Source organism: Apteryx rowi, unplaced genomic scaffold (genome assembly GCF_003343035.1).
Source record: "Apteryx rowi isolate R43461 unplaced genomic scaffold, aptRow1 scaffold_47, whole genome shotgun sequence".
Classification (NCBI taxonomy): domain Eukaryota; kingdom Metazoa; phylum Chordata; class Aves; order Apterygiformes; family Apterygidae; genus Apteryx; species Apteryx rowi.
The window spans coordinates 3,458,148-3,483,576 of NW_020450727.1; the positions used below are offsets into that span (position 1 = coordinate 3,458,148).

The 25,429-nt window shown below is 40.3% G+C and overlaps 2 protein-coding genes across 5 annotated transcripts in view; both read left to right on the forward strand.

Moving 5' to 3' along the window:
• Window positions 1-5: 5 nt before the first annotated feature.
• PECR (peroxisomal trans-2-enoyl-CoA reductase) lies at window positions 6-17,704 on the forward strand. The gene is made up of 8 exons (XM_026078074.1): window positions 6-120; window positions 3,426-3,559; window positions 11,074-11,239; window positions 11,873-11,954; window positions 14,196-14,292; window positions 16,600-16,710; window positions 17,304-17,415; window positions 17,526-17,704. Exons 1-8 carry the CDS (start codon window positions 6-8, stop codon window positions 17,612-17,614), a joined length of 906 nt encoding a protein of 301 aa, XP_025933859.1. The 3' UTR covers window positions 17,615-17,704.
• Window positions 17,705-25,253: 7,549 nt separating this feature from the next.
• Window positions 25,254-25,429, forward strand: part of MAP3K2 (mitogen-activated protein kinase kinase kinase 2) — a 57,022-nt gene continuing 56,846 nt past the window's right edge. For 3 of the 4 annotated variants that reach the window (XM_026078026.1, XM_026078022.1, XM_026078024.1), the window contains exon 1: window positions 25,254-25,321. The gene's annotated coding sequence lies outside the window, so the exon portion shown is untranslated. The remainder of the gene's footprint in view (window positions 25,322-25,429) is intronic. The other variant, XM_026078025.1, reaches the window with a different exon arrangement.

The following is a 25,429-nucleotide window of genomic DNA, read 5'->3' on the forward strand; positions in this document are numbered from 1 at the left end:
GGAACATGGCGGCGCCGCAGCGGCTGCTGGCGGCGGGGCTGTTCCGCGGGCGGGTAGCCGTCGTCACCGGCGGCGGCACCGGCATCGGCAAGGCTATCGCCGCCGACCTGTTGGCGCTCGGTGTGTGCGCGTGTATGTGTGTGGAGCAGGGGAGGCCGCAGGTGTGAGGGAGGCCGCAGGTGTGGGGTAGATGTGGTGTCTGGGGGAGCAGGGCAGGTGCGGGGTAAACGTGGTGTCTGGGGGAGCGGGCAGGTGTCAGGGAGCGGGGCAGGTGCGGGGTCGCTCGGGGGTGGGTGTCGGGGAGCGGCCAGGTGCGGGGTGGCTGTGGGGAGCTGACTCAAGGGGGAGCTGGGGGGAGCTCAGCTCCCGGCGAGCGGGTGGTGATGAATTTGTGGGTTGTGCGTGTRAGGTTTTGCTGGCAGCAGTGGATAGCGGGTAGCGCTGGAAGGAGCTGGGGGAGCAGGGCGCAGTGAACCTCGGGAGCAAGCAGTGGGGTACGCTGAGGAGGCAGTGCGGGATGTATAGCAGGCCTTAAGGGGTTGAAGATGTGATCCTGAGGGAGTGAGGGATTAGCTGATGTATTGATATGAATGTGAAGGAATAGTATAAACTGAGGAGAACGAGCTCAAGTTGATGTGGGGCTACAGCTTTTGCTCCACCAACACTTAAAAGATGCCCTATTTTAAATAGGACATTCAGAGTGAGCCTGGGCAGTTTTTCTGATGCTCAGTCTTAAATTATGTTTCATCTCACTTAACTGCATGATTTTCTGATACTGTTAAACTGAAACTGTCCTGTTGCTTCTGAGGTAGTAGGCTTTTGGACTGTTGTCTGCATGTTAATCTTAGAGAAATGGTGCTTGTCTATTGATGCTTGTGACAGAAATGTCTTGAAGTTAAAGTATGCCTCTAGCGTGGTGTACCTTGTAGGCTTTCTTTGTTAATCACTTATCTTTAATCAGTCCTTAACTCTGGAGCGAAAGGCAGCCTCGGAAACCTCTGACCAATCTGCCTTGCAACACCTTGTCTGCAGGTTTCAAAATAAATGCTGGGGAACATTGACATCTTGACTGGTTTCAGATAATGTTTATCGTCATGATTAGGAGCTCTGTCTTCAAAAGAACGGTGCCCAGCCTTATGCCTCGCTGTGACATGCTCCCGGCGATTTGTGCTGTTTAAACGCGCACCTCACCAGTTCACTGCGTAGCGGAGGGCTTGCTTTGTTAGTACTGCGTGCGGGGAGGCGGGTCTGCCTCCCCTGGCCTTTCTTGCTCCAACTTCCCACTCGCTCTGTGAAGCTGAAACAAGGGCTGGCTCTGCTACCTTTGGGTGCCTGCAGAACTAAGCATTTTTTTTAAGGTGTCCTTACACCTTAAAAAAGTGCTTCTCGAGTGTCATCATGCTTTTAGTTGATGATGTTACCCAGTTATGTTAAAATGGCACTTACTTTGAGCTGCAGTATTTTGCTCAAGTAAAATACAAGTAAGAGAAATGCTTATTTTTCATAACATCCTAAATAGAAAGCATATCTAAAAATCTCTACAAAAGACATGTGAGAAAACGAAGAAAGGGGCTATGTCTTAAATCTTTGTGCTGTAACCTCCTATAAAGTAGATGTCTTGCCTGCGGACTTACTGGCTACTCCTGACAAGACGGCCTGGGATCGTTTCTGTATATACCTTGCACTTCAGGCTGCACCTCTTTAGAGGAGGTCTGGTTGCAACACCTTTAGGAGCAGCCCCAGCTAATGCCAGTTGTGGTGAAAATTGTTCACTTTGCCAGCCAGTCCCTCCTTTGTGAGAAAAATAGGGACTTCATTAATGTAGCATCAGTTTGTACAGTAGGTACCAAGCCTGCCTCAGTGGGCTAGAATCTCCCACCTCCCAAATTAGTTTATTTAGTGAAAGTACAGTCTTTTACTGGCCTTATTCTGTATCAGTGTGTGTACTAATAAGCACTTAACCTGATGAATATTACTATGCTACTGTGAATTAGTATTTCCTGTTAATCAGTGATTGTGTGTGCTGTTGTATGAACTGTACTCCAGGTTAGTCAGGCTGTTGTGTAAGTGACTGGAATTCTTAACTTAAAAAGTCAAGAGACCTGAACTAATGTCTGTACACGTGCTATTTTAGAATGGTCACTGACTGAAGATGAAGCACCCATTCCTAGGGATATGTAGCTGCAGTATTTCCTTCTGGAAGAAATTTAGCTCCTCTTTGTAGTTTTATGTAGAGTTCCACAAGACAGCCTGAGCCAAATGAACAGCTTGCCACTGCTCCTTACTCCCAGTAGTTATCTGGAGTTGGTTCTGGTGTTTGTTTGATCACATGGGAGGCCAAATTACACACAGTAAAATAGTAATGGAAAAAAACACCTGGCAAAAAGTTAACTTTTTTTTTTTTTGGCTGGTCTAGTGTGTTGAATTGGTTTATGTTTAAGCTGATGAGCATCGAGCTGGTATGAGCATGGAATAGCTTATGCTGGGATGCTAAGATTATGGAAGGAGGAAGGGGAAGCAAGATCTCCCTCCCCAGCTAGGCAGTGGCAAGCTATTAATTTGCGCATCCATAATTTGAAATGGCATGCCTACTGGCTTTGTACAGGGAATTAATTTGCTGTGGTGTGTTTTAGTCTATGAAGAAGTAATTGTTGAAGACTTAAAGCTATCCTGAGTCCTCTGGTAACAGAAGAAGGTAGTCAGGTTCTAGTGTGAATGCTTGCCATTGATTTTGTGCCTGCATCGTCATTCTCTGTAGAATGCCTCCAAATACTGACAGAAGCAGAAGGCTTGAGCTCCTGTTTAGTTTTTTTCCTCTCTTTTCCGAGCTAGGACTCTGAAGCATGTGGAGGTGCCATGGGGAAGTATCTGTTCCTGCTGTCTGTATTTTGCAGATATAGGAGTTCATCTCCTAAGACTATCATCTTGTCCTGCAGATTGTGTAGGGTTACAGAGGAGAGCATTACATTTGCTCACCACTAGTCAAAATTACAGCCTGAGTTACAGTAAGCTTTTTTTTGTGGTTTGAGGAGCAAGTGTTTTTTGTAATCAAGACCTGATGAAGCATCTTTAAATCATATAATTATTAATTGAGGCAGCCTTGGGCAGAGGCAGCAAAAACAGTGTCTGAAAGCTACTTTGCTGACTCTGCAACTCACAGGCTATCTTCCCTTCTGCAGGAAGGAGAAAGAACCTTGTGGACATTTTTTCAATTGCTCTTCTCCTGGCACAGAGGGATCTTGTTGCTAAGAAGCTTCTGACATAAGTAATTTCTCTCTCTTGCAAGCACTTCATCACTGTATCTTCTAGGCAGTGACTAATAAACACACATCCTATAAGATATCTCTGTGATGTTATTAAAATCCTAGTGTAACTGTAATTTTGAATATCCATTAGCTAAGGGATTTTTCATTTTGTTTCAACAGGTTGCAGTGTTATTATTGCCTCTCGTAAATTTGACCGATTAAAAGCCACAGCAGAAGAACTGAATAATAAATTTTCTTCCATGAGTCCTGCCAAAGTGACTCCTATACAATGCAACATCCGCAAAGAAGAGGAGGTAAACACAAGTGATCTCGTTCTGGGGCTTAACATGTCAAAAGTGTATAGTGTATACAGATTCTCAGATCTCCAGAGGTCTGGCCTTCTCAGGAGTGTCTTAGATCAGGAGACAGGTGCAGTGGAGCACTTCTAAATGGATCTAGTTAAGGTTAAGGTATACTTTCAAGGGGAAAACCATTTGTTAGCTAGCTAAGCAAGAAAGTATTTATCATTGGAATAGGTATGGGTGGTCATAAAGTATTAACAGAAATTACTAGGAGAAGTAGTACTTACTGGTATGTTCTAGGGCTGAGTCTGAGCCCTATGTATGGTTCCATGTTACATTTCTTGGCTGTAATGAGGGGGTGGTAGCTTGTGCTGATGGAGACCTCCAGAACTACTTTCTTCAAACAGGAAATCATAGCATGGGATCTCACCATTGACACACATTGACACAATTTAAGTTACTTATTGACATGTATCCTGCATTGTCAATTTTGTTTGTATTAAAGAAAAAAAATAGAGATTTTTTTTTTAGCTGTGTTTTAACTGTTGCTTACAACTTGAGGTGTGCAAGACTTGCTCTCAGTCCTTAGTAAGAACTCCGCCTTACTGAGAGAGGTCTCCACCTGAGCTGAGACTTCTTTTCCTTCCTTAAATTACAAGTACTTGATCCACATTCTTCAGAAGTGTACATTCATCCTCCTGTTTTTTAACTGTTTAATTAAACAGTTAAAAAAAAATGCAGCGTCAGGTTGGACCTTTAACTTATTCAAGACTGCCAGAAAACATTCAATTGTTCATTGATTGCTACCTTTTTCTTAACCTTTCAAATACTATTAAAATCTAGCAAAACTTAAAGGAACATTAGTGACCTTCAGGAGCTATGTGAATTCAAATCCTATTTTAATTTACTACCATAAAGCAAATAAAATCTTCCCTCGTAGAACAGCTCATGCCGTACCATATTTATAATGATATCCTTAGACTTTCTCTCCTGAAAGAGATGAACCCTGGGGCTGTGCAGTATGTCACTTCGCCTACCAGTGAATTTTAGAATTGTATTTACTAGCATCAGCAGTGCAGTATAATAGATTATGACAGATGTCAGAGGGCAACTTAAGTGATTAAAGATACATGAAAGAAAAAGGAAAAGAAATGGAAGAGGCTTAAGCCTTCTTTCATGCCAGTGTTCTTGCACAGAGTACTCTGGCATGCTTAATAACCTTCTGTAGGTGAATCATATTTTTGCATTCATCTAAAAATGAGTTAGTGGGAACTGCAATGTTCTATGACATGGTAGAGGGCTTGAATGGCAAAAYGAGGTAGTCTCCACCAAACTATCATTCCTTCTTTGCCATCTGTTTATTTAAAGTCTCTAAGTACAGATTTGGCAAAACAGCTTTAGCCTTTGAAAGCTTCTAAGCTTTTTTTGGAAAGTGAAATTATAGGGTTGTGTAAAGTGTTCAAGCATTATTCTATTTTACAGGTAGCCATACTGATACTCAGAGAAACTAGGTGTCTCTCCTATTATTCCATTATTTCCATAAGAACGTAAGTGTACCCACAAAACAAATGTTGTCTATTCCAGATGCCCATCTCCAAGAGCAGATATCATTATTGGGTAGACACAACCTGTGATCTTTGTTCTTTAACTCTTTTTTTTCTGACTTCATCCTTGTCTGTTTGTTCTTTAATACTGAGGTTTTTGAAGATTGCTAAATTCTGGCCAGTTGATACTTGCTTTCTAAAATTACTATATGACCGGAAATACGTGGATCTCATTTTCAGCTTTTAAATTTGTAGTGAAGGTAATACTTCCTAATGCTTAGGTGCTCAGTGTTTGGAAATTGAAGCTAAATAAATTAATAGTTGGTAACCTTCACTGCTAAAAACTGTCAGAACTTAGAACTGAGGAATGTGGTTGATTTTCCACAACCCAGTGCTCACTACTGCTTATTTATAATATTTGCTGAGAGGAGTAATGGGAAGTACTTGTTTCTAATTTGTCCCTGTCTTGCAGGGACTAGAGGAAAAGTACCTTTGAGCTTTTACTTCTATTCGAAGATCATGGGTGCATCCACTTTCAAAACCTATTCCATTCTTAACCTAAAATTTAGTGGCCAAGATTTGGAGTCTTAGGAACAGAGATCAGTAGAAGATGTAGTTAACAGATTTTTTTAGCCTTGGGAATACATCTTGAGTAGAGGCAAGACAGCAACATAACTCTCTTGATCATTTTTGCAAATATAGGAATAGCTTCCTGTTACAGTTAAAGATGGGAGGAAGGCCCATATAAACCTTGTAGAACTTTTAGCCTTTTTATTTTATTTTTGTCCTGAAGGAAACAACCTGTACAACTGCACTGGCTCTGTATGCTTCTCATTAATGACTTTTAAACTCATTGGCTGGTTTCAATTCAGTATGACTGAGGAGTAGTTACCTCAGAAGTTCATGAAAGTACATTGTTGGATAGAGAGAACATACCCTACAAGTGCTCCCTGGTAGTTTTCATTACATCCTCTTTTTCAGCTCTTATACCGGGTACCAAAGAACGTGTGAGGGTGGAAGAGACTTTATAAATGTCAACAGTGGAAAACACTCTGGAGTTTAAGCCTCCTTAGATGTCCAAACTGATTGATCACAAGATAACAAAGTCCAGGAAGATGCTTGAAGATTTATTTAGTGTATCCTCTTTGACATCTCATTTAAACCTTTGGAAGAGTAAATCTTCCTATTAAATAAAGCCAGCCTAATCACCTGTAGGAACAAACCACCTGTTCTCACTGTGCCATGCCTTTTTTTCTCTTCCCTCCATCTCCATCACCTGTTCTTCATTTCTCTAAAGGCTCTTAAGAATGTCATCCTGGTTTTAATTTTATAATCGGAAAAACTGGAGAGAGGAACTTTGAATAGAGAGGATCTAAGAAAGATGAAAGTGCTTTCAGAATGGTCAGAAGACTTTTTTGCATCCTATTCCAAATCTTAAAGTAACTCACCTGCTTTGAAGATGACACTGCTCTTTCCTCTCGTATGCACTAGTTGGATCTGTGAAACTGAGGCATTAAAAGATACATCTCCCTTCATATAGTGCATATGTGGCTGTTAGAGTTCTTTCTGGCCTACGAAGAGCCAAAAAAGGTGTACTGAATAAATTGCTGCAGAAGCTTCCTGGTAGATATCATGGGAATAGCTTAATGAATTCACATTTTAAAGTCTCTTAATCTTTATCCTCAGAGGCTTTCTTGCTTTCTAGTAAAGCTTTCTTTTAATTTAATGTGCAAGAAATAATCCTGCTTGCTTGATGGAGGATTTTCAACCACTGCATAACCTGTCAGGCTTATTTCTGTCAAAACAGTCTGCTGCTTTTTGTTTTGGCTAGTTTTCCAGTGAGTGTTTTGTAAAGGATAGCAAGCCTGTTTCATTTTTAAAGATAGAAGAATAGAGTTCTGGAGTGCTGATCTGCAAAGAGCACCTGAGATTGGTGTATTTTGACTTCATGGGGCCTCCTCTGAAGCAGTGGTTGTGCACCTCTCCTTTATCCTGTGTTCTGGAGTGAATGCAGTGATCCGTATGCTTCTGAGTGATTATGAAGCTGTAGAGATTTTAATTATTTGAATATTTTCCAGCACTATCACACATAACGTGTTGGATACAAGAAGAGCAGGTCAGATTGTTTCTGCTGAGATGCAGGCGTAATGACTGTCTGTGTATGTATGCAGCTCTTGTCAAATCAAGCTTTCTCCCAAAATCCAAAAATCTAATAAGTTAATTCTGGTACATCAATGTAAAGACTGTCAGAGCAGAGGAGAGAAACTACATCCTTTTTACATTATGGAAAGAGTTTTTTCTTTATCTGTTTGGGTGTTGGGAAGGGGGAGCATGTATGTGTGTCTTAAATGTTGAGCTACAGAAACTGTCCAGTGGGGAAAAGAAAGGTACAAGGAACTTCTTGCCTTCATGTAGCCTTTGTGCTATATGCCCTGGAGACACATTTCTTTAACTCACATCTAGATGAGTGAAATATAAAGCCTTGTACTTTTAGTAGGCTACTGGTCTTCTTGAAATCAAACAAGTAAATCAGAATTTTCTGCACAGTGTCCCTTTTCCGTACCTCAGCTCCATTAACAACTGCTGCTGAAGGAGACCCTGAGGCTAAAACCTACCATTTGGACATCTGGCAAACAAGATTCCTTGAGAAGTACTCAACACAGTGATATTTAGCACTGTAACTTGTCTCTGAGTTCACTAGTGGCTTTTCTTTTCCAGTAAGCTTTATAGCTTAACATAGTCTCTGTTGGTATATAAATACTTAATGCCTATCTGTGTGAAACCTGTAGTGGAAGAGAATGGCTTGATGGAGCACTGTGGATAAGAGATTCCTGTTGTCTTATTTTAAAATAATACAGCAATAGCACAAAGTAAAAATACCTGGTATCACTGTGCAGGAATGGTCTCCAAATAGCAAACCTCCTAACACTCTGTACTGAGTAGCTTGCCTATTGAGTTTTACAAGCATTCATAGGTCACCTTGAACTTATCTGGACATTTGCCCCTTTTCTCTTGGCATGAATACTGTCACCTCAGTTTTTTAACATTATCTGCAGAAGTGTGCTATTGCACAGTATTTTTGAATTGCAGTCACACAGAAAAGGTCCATATTGAAGAGTTCCAGTCTTCTGGTTATGTGTCTGAACTGCTTGACTTTGTTTTTTTCAATCTTTGTCAGAATTGTGTCCTAAACTGTTAGCTAAACCTTTTACAGTTTGCTTTACTCCCAGGGACACCCTTCAGTAGCTGGGATCTTTTGAAATTCTGTGTGGATTTTGAATCTTTAGGAACTGTAAGAAACCTTCTTTAGTTCTTCACTGTGATTTAAATGTGTTCTACCAGTCTCTTATTCTCACTGTGCTGGTGGCTGCTGTCACCACGTTTACTTTAATCAGGAAAAGCACTGCGATGATGCTTTCTCTACAACAGAGAGGACATTTTGAAGATTGCTGCAGTTGGACCTATCTGAGCTAGATATGTAGATTTCTACAGTTTGTCTATCAGGCTATAGAGCCTGCCAACCTTTGCTGTCTTTCAGAAAACAGAACTGATAGGTGTATTTTTTTATTGCTCTGACAATATGGCAAGGCAAGTAGGAAGAACAGCAGAGGTTCATACAACTTGAGAACCGTTTTGAAATGATAAGTTATAGCAGGTTCTGTGCACTTGATGAAAACTTGCTTGTAATGTCTCTTCTGAGTGGATTTTTTTTCTGTTAATTTGTCCCCCCCCTTTTTTTTTTTCCGCTCAGGTAAGCTTCTAGCATTTGCGTTGTCCTGTGGCAAGAGGTTGCACAGATTATTGTGTGTGCATGTGAAGGGAAGTCTCCTCTTTTTTGTGAATCTACTGCCTTGTCATTTCACCTGATGGCCCCAAACTCTTCTAATGGAAGAGAGTGCATGATTTTTTCATTTGCTTTCTCCTCTCTTTTTTTTTTGTTTTAATAGATTCTTAACGTTTCCCCTTGTCTCTTTTTTTCCAGTCTGAAGAGTCCTAGTCAGTTCAATCATTCCTCGTACAGAAGCTATTTTTCTTCTGTAAATGAGTCCATACTTCACTGACTTATGGACAATACTCAAAGCAAGACTGGCAGGCTGACAACGAGAAAAAAGTTTGATACTACCAAGCAAAGTATAATTTTTTGCTGCTTAACATGAGATCAGCTTACCTTTGCCTGGTTGTGAGCAAAGCTGGAAGTCTTGTGGCAAGGGTGTGGGACTGCTGCCACAGATGCTTTTTTCTCAGATCCTACAGCCTTCAGTGACTGCTGCAAGGAGTGAGATGCCAGTCAGAACTTAAAGATGGTGCTATAGATATTAAAATTATTTTATAATGCATTTTTTTTAGTCTTTCAATCAGACTTCTTTCACTATACTAGTTTGTTTAAATTCTCTTCTCCAGAGAGGTGCATCCTTATAGGATTCACACCATCCCTTTAAAATATTCTGACCTGTTCGTTAGCAATAAAAGCTGGAGGACTGCTATTTATAAGACTGAGTCAGTGACACTCTTGGCAAAATACAGATCATTCATTGCTTATTCTTTTATTTCTGATGTTTTATATTACTAACTCAGTACAGAGGAAGACTAAGTGGTGTTCTTCCACCAGTCAAATCCATTTCATCAGCAGTATTGCCCCGACTGACTTTTTTTGTCTGTGTTTTGTTTAACTGCAGGTGCTAGATTAACTCTTAACATCTGCTTGGCTAGGAATAACTGATCCATGGTGTCCAGTTATGATAGCTAATGCAGATGCAGGAAACAGTTTGGGGGTCCCACTTCCCCTGTTTCTTGAGATAAAGGTTAAATTATTAAGTGATTGCTCTAAAGGTATTTTTCCCTACTAAAAGATAATAATGAGAGACGTCAGCTTCAGTATCTGTAAAATCCTTGAATGCTTTGGAACACATTCCCCTTCAGAAGCTCCCTCATGTGCTTCGTGTAAATGTGTGGAGAAACTGTTGTTCTTCCAAAACACAAGACAGTGCAAAAGGTGTAGCTGACAACCTGTAGCTCAGATTAGGTCAGTGTTAGTGCTAGGTTTAGATTCTCAAATACCTGTTCTCCCAAGTGAACTTAAGCCACCCTTTTCTGTGCTGCAGCTCTTTAAGTGAGTGAACAAAATGTCTTGCTATTTGCTCTTAATACCTTCTCAGAGTACCCAAAGGTAAACAGTGCCAGACAGTGCTCTTAATCATCAGTGTTCCTCCTGCTAACAGACAGAAGGTTTCTGTTTAGTCAGTCACCTTTCTTTTTGCTAAAGAAGACTACTTGATAGCCTTGCTAGCACTTTATTTGGAGTTTCTGTTCTGTCAGATTATAATCTTTCTTGCTCTGCATCAGAAGATTGGCTGTTGCTAACTCATATGTCAGACCTTCAATGAATGCACAGAGCTTCTAGATAAGAAAGTTAAAATTTTACAAGATTACTTTCCTTTCTCCTGACATACAGCAGCCATTTTTAACAGTGCTATCACACTTTATGCTTTTTGAAAATAAGGAGGAAATTAAAATATTCTCTGTTCAAAACCCTCAAGAGTATGGGTTGGATGAAAAAAGACAGTAGTTACCTAATATGGAACTTTTCTAGCATCTGATGTGAACACCTCTGTTCTTGTGGAAAATACCAGGAGATTTTTAGTTGGTCTTAAACAGGATCCTTCCCCCTCCACCACCCCAGCTTCAAAAGCATAGATCTCCCTCTTATTTCAGTGCTGATGTTTTGTGTAGCACCTGCATTATATCAGGAAGATTTATCAAGTAAACATGGACTCAGCCCAATCCTTCGTGGTTGATTAAACCTGTCATACTGAGCTTCCAGCCAAGGAGACTGCTGACCAGCCTCTCTGAAGACTGGTATTTCCTCTTTATGTGTGAAAAGGATTTGAATGAGAAAACTTCATCTGAGAATGAAATTGGGTACATAACTTATTCAGCATACCACACTTAAAAAAAAATATATATATATATATATAATTTTAGGTAGAAGCTTTGGTGAAGTCTACACTGAATCTGCATGGGAAGATCGACTTCCTGGTGAACAACGGAGGGGGCCAGTTCATGAGTCTTACTGAAGCCATCCGTGCAAAAGGCTGGAACGCTGTGATAGACACTAATCTGACAGGAACCTTCTATTGCTGCAAAGCAGGTGAGGAATAAACATTATGCAGGGGTTTTTTATATTTCTTGTCTTCCTCCACCTTCTTTTTTCACATTCTTATCTGAGAATAGATACTTGTTTTCATGAATCTCATCCTAAGCTATACATTAAACTGTGCATTTTATTTGTTAATATACACAAACACATGTACCCATATGTACACATTCAGTGGAGGAATGACTTTCTGGTTAAGGCCAGGTTTGGGGAGTCAGTTGATTTGGAGGTTGACTTAAAGGATGATAGGAAACTTCTCTGTCTTGTATTCCCTGTGTGTAACACAGGAGAAGACCTTTACATCAAGGATGTAGAGTTAAATTTGTTTGATATGTGATTCTCAGATAGCATTAGGAAAATGGAAATGAAAGCAGCTTACATGGAAGGCGCAAGACCTTGATTTCTGTCAAAGTCTTTTTTACAAACACTGAGCCTTACCTGGACTGCACCTGCTTTCTCACCAGTCCAGTGGTGAGGCTGTGGTACAAAGAGCAGATTGTTTGTCCAAATCTGCACAGGCAACTTGTAGCACAATTGGAATTAGACTCCAAATTTGGCTTCCAGTTGGCAATTTCATTCGTATGTATTTCTTCTAGTATTTATAGGTTATCTTCCTCCTTCATACAGTGTACAATGCCTGGATGCAGGAACATGGAGGAGTCATTGTCAACATTACTGCTGCCGTGAGAAATGGGTTTCCTGGAATGTCGTAATATTCTTTTTACATTTTCCTATATTTTTCCCCTAAAGTTCTAATTGCTCCTAAATACTTCATTTTCTTCTAGAAAGCTGTGCATTGGGCAACAGCAGAGTATAGAAATATAGTAGGTATGTTAAGAGAGCAATAGTATCACTTGGCTCTCTGTGTGGGGATCTCTTACTGATTCAATGGAGACTGCAAGAGTAAATTAAATCTCTGGTTTCTGCCAGCTAGTTTGTAAGAAGCTATGAAGCAAGACTTTTGCAGTGAAGCTTTCACTGGAAATAAGATGTGAGTGGGAACTATGTGCATTCAAGTGTAACTTTTGCCTGTTTTCTCTCCAAATCTCTGGAGGGTTTGCAGGAACTTGGCACCTGTTACTCTGCTCTTCTACTGTCAATTTTCAGGTCTTGCTGGTGTGTAATGAGTTAGGGGACTTGGATTGGGTGTAGGAGGAACATTTCTAACATGCTCTTGGGTTGCGGCTTTGCCCTTCACTTCACATAATGCCTGCCTGTTTGATTTTGCTTTCTACCCTCACTTTGTGGCTACCTTTTCTAGCTGCAGAGAATCTTTTTTTCTGTGATGCAGAGAATCAGTTCTATTTGTTCTGCCTCTTTCTTGACTGGGAGAAAGCTCCAGGGTACAAACATATTGCCATGTGTTTGCAGTTCTTTTTTTCCCTGGCAAAGATGATCAAGGCTTTCTGCATGCCAATGCAGCATCCTCTCCATATCTGTACACTTACTGTATTTGTTCAGATGTCTTCACCCTCAAAAAGGAGGTGATCAGGAGTCTTTTGGTTGAAGTTTTCTGCCAAAAAGTGTCAATGTGTTAAATAACGTTCAGAAAATGGTTTGTTTCAGTTATTTTCTTTGCATGAGGAAACTCAGAAGTTGTCAAAATGCTGCATTTTGACAGCTTCCTAACTGAAAAATTCTGAGTTTTTCTTGGAAACTTTTTTTTTACTTTTTACTTTCTTCAACAGAAATTAAAAGTTCAAAAATTAATTTTGAACAAATGTTGTCTTATCTCTCTTTTTCCTAATTTGGGTTGAAAATTTTCAAAATCTCAAATTTTTAAGAAACAACAGCATATTTTCTCACTAGCTTGTTCTTGGCAGTGCAAAATAAATTTGGAGATCCACAGGGTGGTGCTGAAGCTACGGTTGTTTTAGTTTCACTGCTCTAGGTAAATCTAGTTGAACTGTCACTGTGAATAGGTTGATACATCGAGAAATAAAGAGCCTAATTCTGAAAAAGAATGGAAATAAGTTTTCCCAAATAACTGTTTTATGCTTTTGTGGATGGGTAGACAAAACTACTTTCAGATTGAATTCCTGTTGAAATGACGCTTGTTTCAGAAGTGTGGTATAGAGTAGTGTAGTATCCTTTTACACTGTTCGTGCCAAAAATCGCCTCCTACAGTCTTTCATAAGATAATTGTTAAATAACAATTTTCAGCCTAAAACTACTCAAGTTTCTTTGCTCATGTTGTGTCAGGGGGTCATTAATTTCTGTCCTAAACATATGAATAAGTCAGGTTTTATCCAATTTTTCTTATTCCTCAATCGAAAAAGCTCTTCTTTCCTGGTACATTATCATCATGTTTGAGAACTTATTGCATCTCCTCTAAGTCTGTTTTGCTAGACTAAAGAAGCTAAACTTAGTCTTCTCTCAGTCCCACTGTCTGCTATTCATCTTTGCAGTAATTTTGTCTGCATTTGTTCAAGCATGTATTCATTCATACAGGTTTCCTGTAGCAGCAAGGTGTATGAGATCAGTATGCCTGTGTTCCTGTTTCCCTATCTGTAGTGATTTTTGAACATTGGCTGATTTTAAACACATTTGTCAGAAGAGCTTAACTATCCTTCAGACTATTGACCTTACAAGGTTTGCCTTACCAGTGCAGCCTATCTTTTATAGTTTCACACACCTGCAAGTTTATCTCCAGTTGTTTTTCATTCTGTTAGCCTGCTTCTGCAGTAAAACATAGCAGGCCTTGTCACCACCAAGTATGCTGGGGAAGAGACGATAGGTATTTGCAGAAATGACGGAAAATCTTAGCATAATTCAGCTAAACTGTGAAGCTGTGGTCAAGCTTGCAAACTAGAAAACCCCTCTGCATCTCTGATGGTTAGTCTAGCAATAGAGCACTACTCTGATTAGCTTAGTGAGACTGCAGTAGAATGGAGATTGGGCAGTATTATCTGAGGGAACAGATGCTTCTTTTGCTTTATTTTCTTAATAGGCATACAGGAGCTGCAAGAGCTGCAGTGAATAACCTCACGAAGACTTTAGCTTTAGAATGGGCCCACAGTGGAGTAAGAATCAACAGTGTTGCTCCTGTAAGTAATGGCAAATGACAGAATAACTTCAGACATCATACCTGCTCATGGTTAAAACGTTCAGACCAAAAGGCATTTAAAAATCTAGAGTCTGTAGTTTGTGGGTTTTGCTTTTTTAATTCCCTCATCTACATCCTTCAGGTCCTTTGAGAATGTTCTGTACTGTTTGGACGACAAGCGAGGAATGTAGGATAAAGTCACTTCTGCTTTCTGTTTTGACTTGGCATTCTGCCTTTTCTAGCTTAACCAAAGGACATCTCGGAGGAGTGACCTGTTTTACAAGAGCATGACATAAAATTACACGATTCTTTGTTTCAGTAATGATTATTTCTGAGTTTACAAAACTTTCTCTATATGACGATCAGGTATCCTGGCAGTTTCCAACTGTGTTCACAGTTACTCTGAAAATCTCTGAATGTGTCACATAACGTCTTTTACCTTCGTTTTCTGCATGTCAAGTTAGGTTAGTTATAGACATAAAAGGAATGTGTTTGGAGTGGACCCTCTTTCAAAGAGGTTAGTTGTAAAAATGTGCGTTCTGCTTTTTGTTATCAAGTATATGTAGACAGGAAATGACTATACAGGTAGCTAAAATATGCTTGCCACATTTCTGAGAAAGTAGATAGCATGTAGCAATAGTCTTAAATAATCTTGTGGACAGACCAGCTCTATTTTCATAAGCACATGATGCTGCAGATACAGAGGTTTTAGTCCTAGCTTTGAAGTTTGAGATTCCATCTGTTGTGATTTGTGTAATCTTCACTCTTAACCACAACTTATTTTGCACATTTACTTCTGTTGACAAAAAAACGGGAAAGGAAAGCTGTCCAGTTATTTCTACATTCAGAATTTATCTTATCTTATAGTATGGTGTCAGATTTGATTAACTGGTCCCTATGATGATCTTTCTGCTGTCTGTATAGAATGGCATATCCTGTTTTGTATTCCGTCCTAAAACAACTGCTTTGCTTTAATTGGAAACATACGATGATCATTCAGGTAATGGCTCTGTGTAGGCTCTCTAAGGCCCAGCTCATCTTGAGACCTGTTAAATATTAAGATCTATTGACTTGTTTTTCTGTTTGTTCATTTTTCCAATTTATCAAGTCTTGGGGAAATAAGTAATTAGGAGAGCACATTATGTGTGTGTATTTTTTAAGGCATACTAACTACCTAATGAATCATACTAATTATGTTTTATAGTATGTGTCAAATGAAATTTCTGACAAGCAAACAGTTCAGTGGTTTGGCTCTTTCAGCACTTGTACAGTAGCTAGTAAGTGTCATCTTGCCAGTACTTGTGTGACTCTCATTGGTGCACGATTCATAAATTCATATGTTCTGTAAGAAATATTTGATAGCTTTGTTATCATGCTGGTGACAAAACATTCATATTCTAGCTAGGGTGATACTATATATCTTTGTTTCACCTTTGTAGCCGCATCAGGGTGGCAGTAACTATACAAAACACATACTGCCAAATATGCACGGAGTAACATGTAGGGAACATGTATGTAGAGAAGGAAACATACATTCTAAGAAAACAGCGTTTAAAAAATGAGTTACTTCCCTGGCTCTCGAAATACATTTGCTCACGCTTCACAGATATCTTAGAAGAAAAATCTTAATGTGAACTCCATGGATGAAGTAAAATTTTCTTACGTGTTTAAAGGGACTGACCACCTCAAGTCCTACAGGTTATGATGTAGCTAATCTATGTAACTCTATCTTCCTATTGCTGTAGCCTTCATTGTCCCTCTTGAATCTAAGTTGGACTGTATAATCATCAGGGCAAGGACAGTCTCCTTTCTCTATTTCTGTAGCAGCTAAGTAGGGAGAATCTGAAATCCAGCTGCATAGTCTGGCTGCTGCCATAAGTCACAGTAAAACTGATCTGGTGTTCTTACCGATTACAAGAAACTAATGAGAACTTTGTCCTTGGTTTTGTAGTTTTCTGCTGTAAACTAATTTGAAATGCTTGTAATTCTAGAATAGTCTCTGACTTTGTTCTCTGTAGTCTCTGCTTCATAGTTGTTGAAGTGACAGTGGAGAATTGGAATAATGAAAGCAAATCAGGACTTTGAATAATCTGGATAACTTCTTGAATAGAGATGTGGCTAGCAGTCAAGTTACCTTCTTTTATAAATAGTACTATCTAATCCAATTTAAAAACTTGCATTCAAGTGCTGTTTAGACAGTTTAATCCCACAAAAAATCCCACTAACAATAACTTTACAATTTTACAATGATCAGAATGTGAATGTATGTAAGATAATTTAATTTTCACTGTGTTCTGTTTTAATACAGGGAATAGTATTTTCAGAAACTGCTGTTGCAAACTATGGAGAGCAAGGTACAATAATGTGGTTAAAGAACATCCCAAAGGTTCCTGCCAAGAGGTCAGCAGTTCCTGAGGAGGTAATGTCTTTCAGAACATTTGTAATATTTCTACTTCTATTTCTGTTTCGAAGCTACTTTAGTATATGGAGAACAATAAAGACTTAATTTTGAACTGTGATGGAGTATTAAAAGAAAGCTTGCAGTAATATGTAGTAATGCCAACTGGGAGGCTTAACCAGTAGCTACTGTTAAACTGAAAATTTAATTTAGATACCTCTTACAGCTGTAGTGTTCCATAGTTGACATTAGTTTCTGAAGAGGTTGAGCTATTGCAGGGAGAATTGGAAAGTATTGAAGATCGATGTGAAAAAAGTGTAATTTCAGAGTACTTAGCTCTCTTCTACCAAGAATATGCATCTTTGATAAAATGGTCAACTTAAATATTTGTTTGGTTTTAGGCATCAGATGCTGATCTATAAAAGCTTGCTGTTTTTCAGCTGTTATGTACTTGATGTCTGTGGCTAGAAACTTAGCTTTAAGATTGTTAATGACTTTCATTGCTGAGTAGAAAATGTTGGTTGCTCTTGCCCATATCAGTTCTTACAAGCTATGTCTTGGACACAAATGATTCCAGCAATTTAAGAATGATTAAAATTGTCATTCCCTGTTAGATCTCTCCTGCAGTGTGTTTCCTGCTATCTCCAGCTGCTTCTTACATAACTGGGATAACCATGGTCGTGGATGGTGGCCAAAGTTTATATAGCAGTAACCTAGAAATACCAGGTAAAAATGGACTACAGAATAGTGCCCTTGAAGTGATTAAAGCTGGGCAATGGTAGGACACAAAAAATGTCTGAGATAACTAAGTACGTCGTTTTATTTGTTCTCCTCAGATCACAACAGATGGCCTCCACCACCAGAGGGAAGAAATTCTGAAATGCTTAAAAAGCTTCTTTCTGGCCAGTTCAAGCCAAAGCTGTAACAGAATGAGACTTCATCCTATCCCCAGTTGGATATTTGCTGATTTTCTTACTTTGTGGCTTGTGTTTATAATTCTCAGTAATCTGAATTTTTTGGTCATCTGTAACCACACTGAGTGCCTTGATTTTCATTGATTTATGTGTAAAAAATAAAAGGCTGTACACAATAAATTTTCTTCTCTGAAAACACTCTATCTTGGAAAGAAGGTGTGATAGATTCAACAATTTAACATGCAAAGCCTTGAAGCACAAGCTGTGGTGTAGCATGAATCAAACAGAGCTTCATATTTAAATCCTAGTTTCCTGTTTTGTCATGTTAACCCATAATCATTTTGTATGGAAGTTTAAGGCATGCTAGATAAAGCTGAGTTGCAAGTTTCTTTATGGAAAAAAAAAAAAAAAGACAGTAATTCAAGTTCATGGTTGTGTGGTTTATCTTGTAACATTGTACAGCTCAAAAAAATATATATACTGCCTTGTTTTGTGCAGTGTCCTATATTATGGAGAATCCTCAGGATCCTTCATTTGCCAGTTAAAACACTTTCTATCCATACAGTTTTCTATTGAAATATTTTCTTTTGATTTTAACATGCTTTTATCAATGTCCCTAAAAAAGGCATGATCTTTGTGATCAGTGGAGAGCTGCCATTTGAAAATCAGAAATGTTTTAATATATCACTTGAAGATGATGTATTTGCTATATTATTCACTTTAAGGCAAATGTTCCCTGATGTTTGATACTTTTCATCAAAATTTAAAAAATAGGTTATGATTTTTGCTTGCTGTAACAAATGAAATTTGTGGAATCAAGTTGCTCTTATAGAAGCAACCTCATTAATACTTAAATTTGGAATGAATGTAAGAGTCTTTGCCAGCTGTTTGTTCTCTTCAAAGAAGTTCGACTTTTCTTTAGTTCAAATATTAGAGTTTACATAGGTACATGTAGATTGCTTTATGTTATGAAACTTTGAATGCCAGTTTTGTGAGCAAAGGGGAAGAGGGGTTTGAGCATAAAGCTGAAATGCTTTGTATAAGATTTATTCTGTTTCTGATATATCCTCTTTTCTTAGTAATTGGGTGATCATTTATGTGGTTGTGAGGAACTTGTACAGAGATGAAATCAGCTTCTTCAAACCTCTTGCGTGGGTATGTTTGGATTGGGTATGCAGCAGGAGAATTCCTGGAAGAAAATGTACCTATTAGGTAATGAAACTAGAGTAGCCTAGCCCTTTGCATTCAAGTGAAATTACTTGGTTTGTTAAGAGATTATTTCTACATTCTTCACATCTTTCTATAGAAGTTTAAACATAGTTAAACAGACTTAAGACTCAAGGAATTTACTTTCTCCTCCTGTTTGGCAGTCAGCTTCTATGATACATGTGGACTGTAGATTTGAGGTGAAACAGGAGTGATTTGATAAAACCAAATTACTTTTATTATATCCCAGAGCTGTTCTCTGCAGAAGTTGAACATAAAACTGGAAATAATTATTTAATACTGTTGCAAATCTCCTCTTTAACTTTGCTGGAGTTTGAACATTTGTAAAGAAGTTTATGCATAAGGATGATGAAATGTATCATTCAAGTCGGTGAAGCGGAACACTAGGAAGGTTAGCGTTCTCCCATGTGGGAGACGTGTTCAGTCTGCAATGAATAAACTCCTCCACAAGTAAGAACCGTAACAAATCTTTCTGCTTGCACTGAGTACAAGGCACGTTTATTTGACCTTTTATTCTTCAACTTCCAGGCAAAGCAATGGATGTCTTAAGAAGATCTAAGCTAGAAGAGGTACTTTCCTGCTTTTGCTTTTTATGGCAAGAAGGTGAAACACCCAGCATGTGTGGAGTCATAATGCACTGTGGCTTAGTGCATTAGTAGAGTATATTCAAAATACTCTAGGGGTAAGTACGGTGTAAGAATATAGAAAATGCATCCTTGAAAGGAGAAGGGGAAACATTAAAGTGTTCTCTCCATTCTCTGCAGTCATTTTTGAGTAATAATACTAATGTGTCCTGTGTGCTGAGGCTTACTGTGAATATTAAAACATACATCACATTATATTAGATATTAGGATAGTAACTGCCTTGCTGTAATGGTTTTGCAATGGCCTCAGCTTGCTTTTTTTTTCATCTTCTAGCATCAGCGAGAAGGAAATGCTTAATTCTCAGAACTGAGGTTTTATTTTGTTCCTCCCCTTCTTGGTCCCTCTGTAATGCAGATGAAAAACTTTTTTTTTTAAGTTTTGCAGCACCTCACAAAGAACAGGTGTTGTGTCAGTTGTGGGGATGAACGCTTTAGTTTTCGGTTGTTAGTATTGCAGATAAAATCAGCTTTAGCAAATCTCTTTCCATGCCGTTGTAACAACAGCCCTTGAATGAAGGGCATTCAGAGGTTAAAAAAATGGGTGTGGTAACAAAAACATCCTTGACCTGTATAAACCTGGGTAGCTGAAGTTCAGAGAAGACCATTTGATTTTATTTAATTAATTAGTTTATTTTACAAAGGAGGTGAATGCGACTGTGGAAAAAGACAGAGGAACCTTATAAAGAATCAAGGAGGTTTATTGATCAAACGCTGAAACTTAAACATTTCCTGCACTGTGTAGTTGAAATGAGCAAAAAGCAGAACTGTTGGAATGACAATTACATTTACCATTCTGTTAGAAATCTCTCCTAAGTGGCTTTAATATTTACCTCTGGCTAAAGCTTTATTTATTCTGCCTACCCATTATCAGATATTTATGTGACTGATAAATGGATGCTTATCAACTACTACCTTGCTACACTGTCTACCGTTACATCTGAATTTGCATCATAGAACTTTACAGTTATGAAACCAATGTGGTTCCATGAAGGGGAATTTTTATAAACTGTACCTGCCATATATTTTACAGATACCCTTTGTCTTGGGCACAATATTGATTATTCAGGGTATTTATTTATTGTAATATGAAGTCTGTGTTGTAAAAAAAAAAAAAAAAAAAAAAAAAAAAACCTTCAACATTTAAAGGTTGACAGTCGTTGTGTTTGCTAAAGAGAGTATAGTCTGTGCAGTGCCAGCCTGCAGTAAGGTGCATTGTGTGCCTCAACATGCAAATGAATAAATATGAGACAACAGTTGCTTGGTATAAGCTTTTATTGCTATGTTTATTCTGAATGGTTGTGTAGAATATCCTATATAATCTCCAAGAAACCATTGTATGTGCCAGAATAGTGTAATTTCATATACTTCTAATCAACATCTCCTAGTTTACTCTTGACATCTTGAATAGCTGACTTGTGTTAAATGGCTGAGTAATGTAGACATAAGGGTAATAATCTTATTAGCAAAGTCAACAGTGTTCATGTTCTGGACTACTGAATATGGCTGAGTCTTGAAGGTAAACAAGTTGCCTCATAAGCTTTGGTTGATGGGGTTGGAGCAGACAAACCTATCAGTGCTGCTGCCCATTCTCATCTGCAGTGTGCTTTTTCTAGAGAAGCAATTCAATACCTGAATGACTACTGTATTTTCTTTTTTCATACTTAGTTTTGTTTCAAGCATTACAGTCAAGTCAACAGCTGGCTGCTTTTTATTTTGTTCTGGTGCTAAACTTGCATGTCTTGGGCAACAGGAATGCATCCTGAAATGCAAAATACTATGTATGACAGGAGATTCCAGTCTGGGTAGGAAATTCAATTGCTGGGGGGGGGGGGGAGCCTCTCATCAGAGAAATGAGATTGTTTAAAAGAGCTAGTATAACAAAAATGATTTTTTTCCTATATAGTTTCTTTTTACTATATGGCTCTTAATTTTAAAGTGGTTGTAGATAAAACTTCTCTAGGTGTTGTCTCTTAAAACAGTCTTCTTGGCTTCTTTCTTTTATATTCCTGTAGAGGTTCATGTTTTTTCCTGCTTCATGCTAATAAAGGAATTGGTTGCTGTATCCCCTAACCAAAGGTTTATGCACTGTGTAGAATCCACTTTTCACTCCAGATCTGTAAGTTTAGGGCTCTAGCTGGAAAGCTGTGGTGAATCTTGCAGCAGTGGTTTAGGACTGTACTCCTTCAAGCTATTAGCTCTTTCTGTCTTTTGGCATCAGCCTCACAGTGATGGTGCATTTATATTAGGAGGAAGTGGAATTGCTGAGATGCAGGCACATGTTTGCTTCTGTCATGGAAAGGCAGAGGAGCACAGCAGCCAGCTAGAGCCAGTAAGAGCCTCAACTGATATTGTTGTTTGCTCAGTGCACATGAGCATGCGGTGTAAAATTTTTATGCAGAGTAATAGCTCTCCAGCCTGTGAGGAAGGTCTCTTGATCATGTTATAAGATCCTGGCATCACAAACACTTTTAACTTGTGAGCTCCCAAAAGAAGCAGTCTTGACTTTTCTCACTCATTCTATCTCTAGCAGTTTGTTCCTATGACAGTTCTTCCCCCTTTTGATTAAAAATACATGAAATTAATCCTTTATTTAACAAGATCTTTTTCTGGATATAGTTCAAAACATAACAGCATGAGGAAGCTAAAGGAAGGAATGGTGGGGAGGTGAGAAGGAGGCAAAGAGATTTGGGGGGAAGGGAGGAGAATGGCATGGCCACTAAAAAGAGCTGGTTTATGCCCATTTGAAGTGCTTGGAAGCTGTGGCTTTAGTGTTAACTAATACAGTCACTTGTTAGCCTCAAGCAATATCTCTAGAAGGTGAGAACCTCTTATTGCAATGAAGTATTGATTCTGGAATCCGGGGAGAGTCACACTGCCAAATCTCAGTCAATTACTTGAGTAGACTCTCCTAAGATGTGCTTACCCTATAATTTCTACCCCCACTCCTCCCAACTTCAATTGCCTGTGTAGGGCTTGTACCGAATGTATAAATAACTAGTGTGCTTTATTGCAGCTACAGTGTAATCTATTTTTATACTCTTCTGTATCAGCAATTATACAGTTCCTATAAGCACTATTTCACTCCAGTAGTGTGACACATGATCTGAGAGCCTTACCTCTGGGCTTGTGCTGAGCTCACTGTGAGCCAGAGTCATAAGTGCTGGTCCCTGGTGTTGATAGATTTTTGGGGGCTTTTTTTTTTTTTTTTTTAAAGTCAATATTTAGCTGTTTATCCTGCTCCTGATACTGAAGAAACTCTGTTTTAGGGATTACGCCAGGGTAATGCTGATGCCTGTCAGGATGTACCTGACCTCAGCGAAGCACTCTGGGGATGGAGCTAATAATGCAGTCAGAGTGCTCTCTGCTATGAGGACTTTGTGCAGAAGTATAAAGGAACGTGTGGGCAGAGGAAAAGGGCAAGTGAGGATTTTCCAGAACCTTGCTGGCTTCTTCTGTAGTAAAGGAATTCTGTCTTCAAAACCTACTGCTCACTAACCCTTCCTCCATCAGGGAAATCCATTTGCAAGATGCTAAAACTGACAAATAGCCACAGACTGGAACATTAAGGCAAGGGAAACACTGGATGTGTTTTCAAAGCTGTGTAAGCAGCTGTGGCTCATTGATCTGCTTGATGGTGCAGGAGCATCATACAAAGTCAGCATTTCTGTTGGCTCTTTCCCTATCATTTAGCACAAAAGGTCACCTTCGTAACTCCCTAGTTAAGACTCTTGCTCACGACAAGCATCTCACGAACATGTCCAACAAAATTTTGCCTGCTGTGGAAAAAAGGGTCTTAACTTTGAGGGACTATTACATATTCCTCATGTTGGTACTTGAGTTCTTATTAATCAGTGTAATTCAGAGCCTTGTGCCTTTCTTCGATACACTTTATCAGGTGATCTTTCTTCAATACTGTCCTTTTTAATGTGTTTTTAGAAAGGATGACAGTATCTATTTTTATCATCTGTAGTGTATTTCAGTGGAGGATCTCAAAATATTCATGTTGTGGACCTTGATATATAATCTCTTAACTTCATATGGGGTTCCTTCTGAAAGTTTACTTGCCTGGATATGCACCTTGGGGTCCTGTCTATGACTTGTCTACTTCAAAGAGTTTACCAGCATAATTATATATGCCAATAATAATGATAAATTATAATACATAGTATAATAAAGTCTTAAAGGGACAGTCAAGTAGGTTCTCCTGTGTGTGTCTAAAGTGGCCAAAAACCCTTGTCTGGGTAGATTTTGAAGACCTGTCCACGTTTTACAAACCTTTGATTGACTTAAAGGATAAATACCTCAGAGTGGGATGCCTCATGGCAGAAACAGCATATGAGTGGTAGCTCATTTGGGACTACTGTGCTATATAATCATGTGCAATAACACAGACTACTGCTATCTTGGTAAGACTTTCTGAACACATATTGCCTATCAACATGTTTCAGAATAGCGTTTGCTAAGCATGCACAGGCCATCCGTATGTCTCATGCACAATGGATCATGCCTGTACGCTTATTTTTAAACATGGACAAAAATAGTTACATGGTCATAGCACTATTTCCTGTCATCTACTCCTTAGACTTTGAGTGTAGTAGTACTAGGTGTTCTGACAGGTTTTGGGAGGTATTTCTTAGACTGATTTAGGACAGCATCCTTCCTTCTAGCATAAATAAAGACGTTGGCTACTGTGGAGGACCAGTCTGTCCTTATGAGGGGAAACAGGCAAAGCGAGGGAGGCAGCACGGGGCAAGCCTCAGAGGCAGCAAGGCATTTTAAAGTCATAAAAAGTGTGTATTGCACTAGGCCTGCACTGAGAGCTTACTGGTGGAGTTTGTACGGCTTTTCCTACTACATTATTGCTGTTTTGGACTATAAAGGGCTGTCAGTGACTTTTTTTTTAAGCAGTCATGGAGGAGACATCACCAGACAAAACTTTTGAATGTAGCCTTCTGAATGCAAATCTAAAAACACATCAGGAAGGTGCCAAAAAGATAAAGCAGTAGCCTGGGCACAACTTAAAATTGTTTGACAAAAACACAGTGTAATAGGTGGAGCATAGCATGATCAACAAGCAATGAGATTAAGAATATAACTTTCACATCGTATGTTGTTCAAGATCTTATACAAACACAGCTCGTCGCTGCTTGGGGCGGTAACGGCAGCCTGTTTCTGCGAGGAAGCCGCGCCGGTAACAAAAGACTGTGCTCGGGCTCTTGCTGCGACCGTTACCGGCAGCGCAGCGGGTTGGGGGGGGGCGGTTAACGGCCTCGCAGGCCCCGCGCACCACCGCGCATGCGTGGGTCTCGGGCCCAACGGCCGGGGGCGCCTGCTGCGCATGCGCTCAGCACCCTCCCGGCGTGGGCCCGCGTTTCCACCCGCCCCTTCGCGCGCGTGCGCGGAGCCGGGCGCCGCTCGCCCGCCGCCCGTGCGCCGTGACGCCGGGCCGCGATGACGTGCGCGCGGCCTGCCCCCGCGGCGGCGCCGGGCGGCGCGGCCTGCGTCACGGGTTTCGGCGGAGCGGGAGGCGGAGCTCGCGGCGGGCAGCAGGAGCGGCGGCGGCCGCGGGCGCCTCACGCCTGCAGGGACCCCCGCGGCGGCGGCGCCAGGGGCGGAGAGCGCCCCCACCCCCCTCGCGGCGCCGCTCGGCGCTCGCCTCCCTCCGCTGCCGGCCTCGGAGCGCGCCGTCGCCCCCCGCCGTGCCCTCGCGCGGGCGGGCCCGGGCCCCTTCCCCCGCCGGCGGGTGGGCTGCTCTGCGGAATCCTGGCCGCTCCCTCCCGGGGCTGCGCCGGCCGCCGCCGGGCCCCGCGGCGACCCTCGCTGCCGCTGGCCTCCGCCGTGACACAGGTCGGTGCCGGGGCGGGGGGGCGGCTCGGGCCGGGCCGGGGGCCGCCGGGGCCGGCCGGGCGCGGGCGCTGGGGGGCGGCTCGAGGGGGAGCGGGCCCGGCGGCGCGG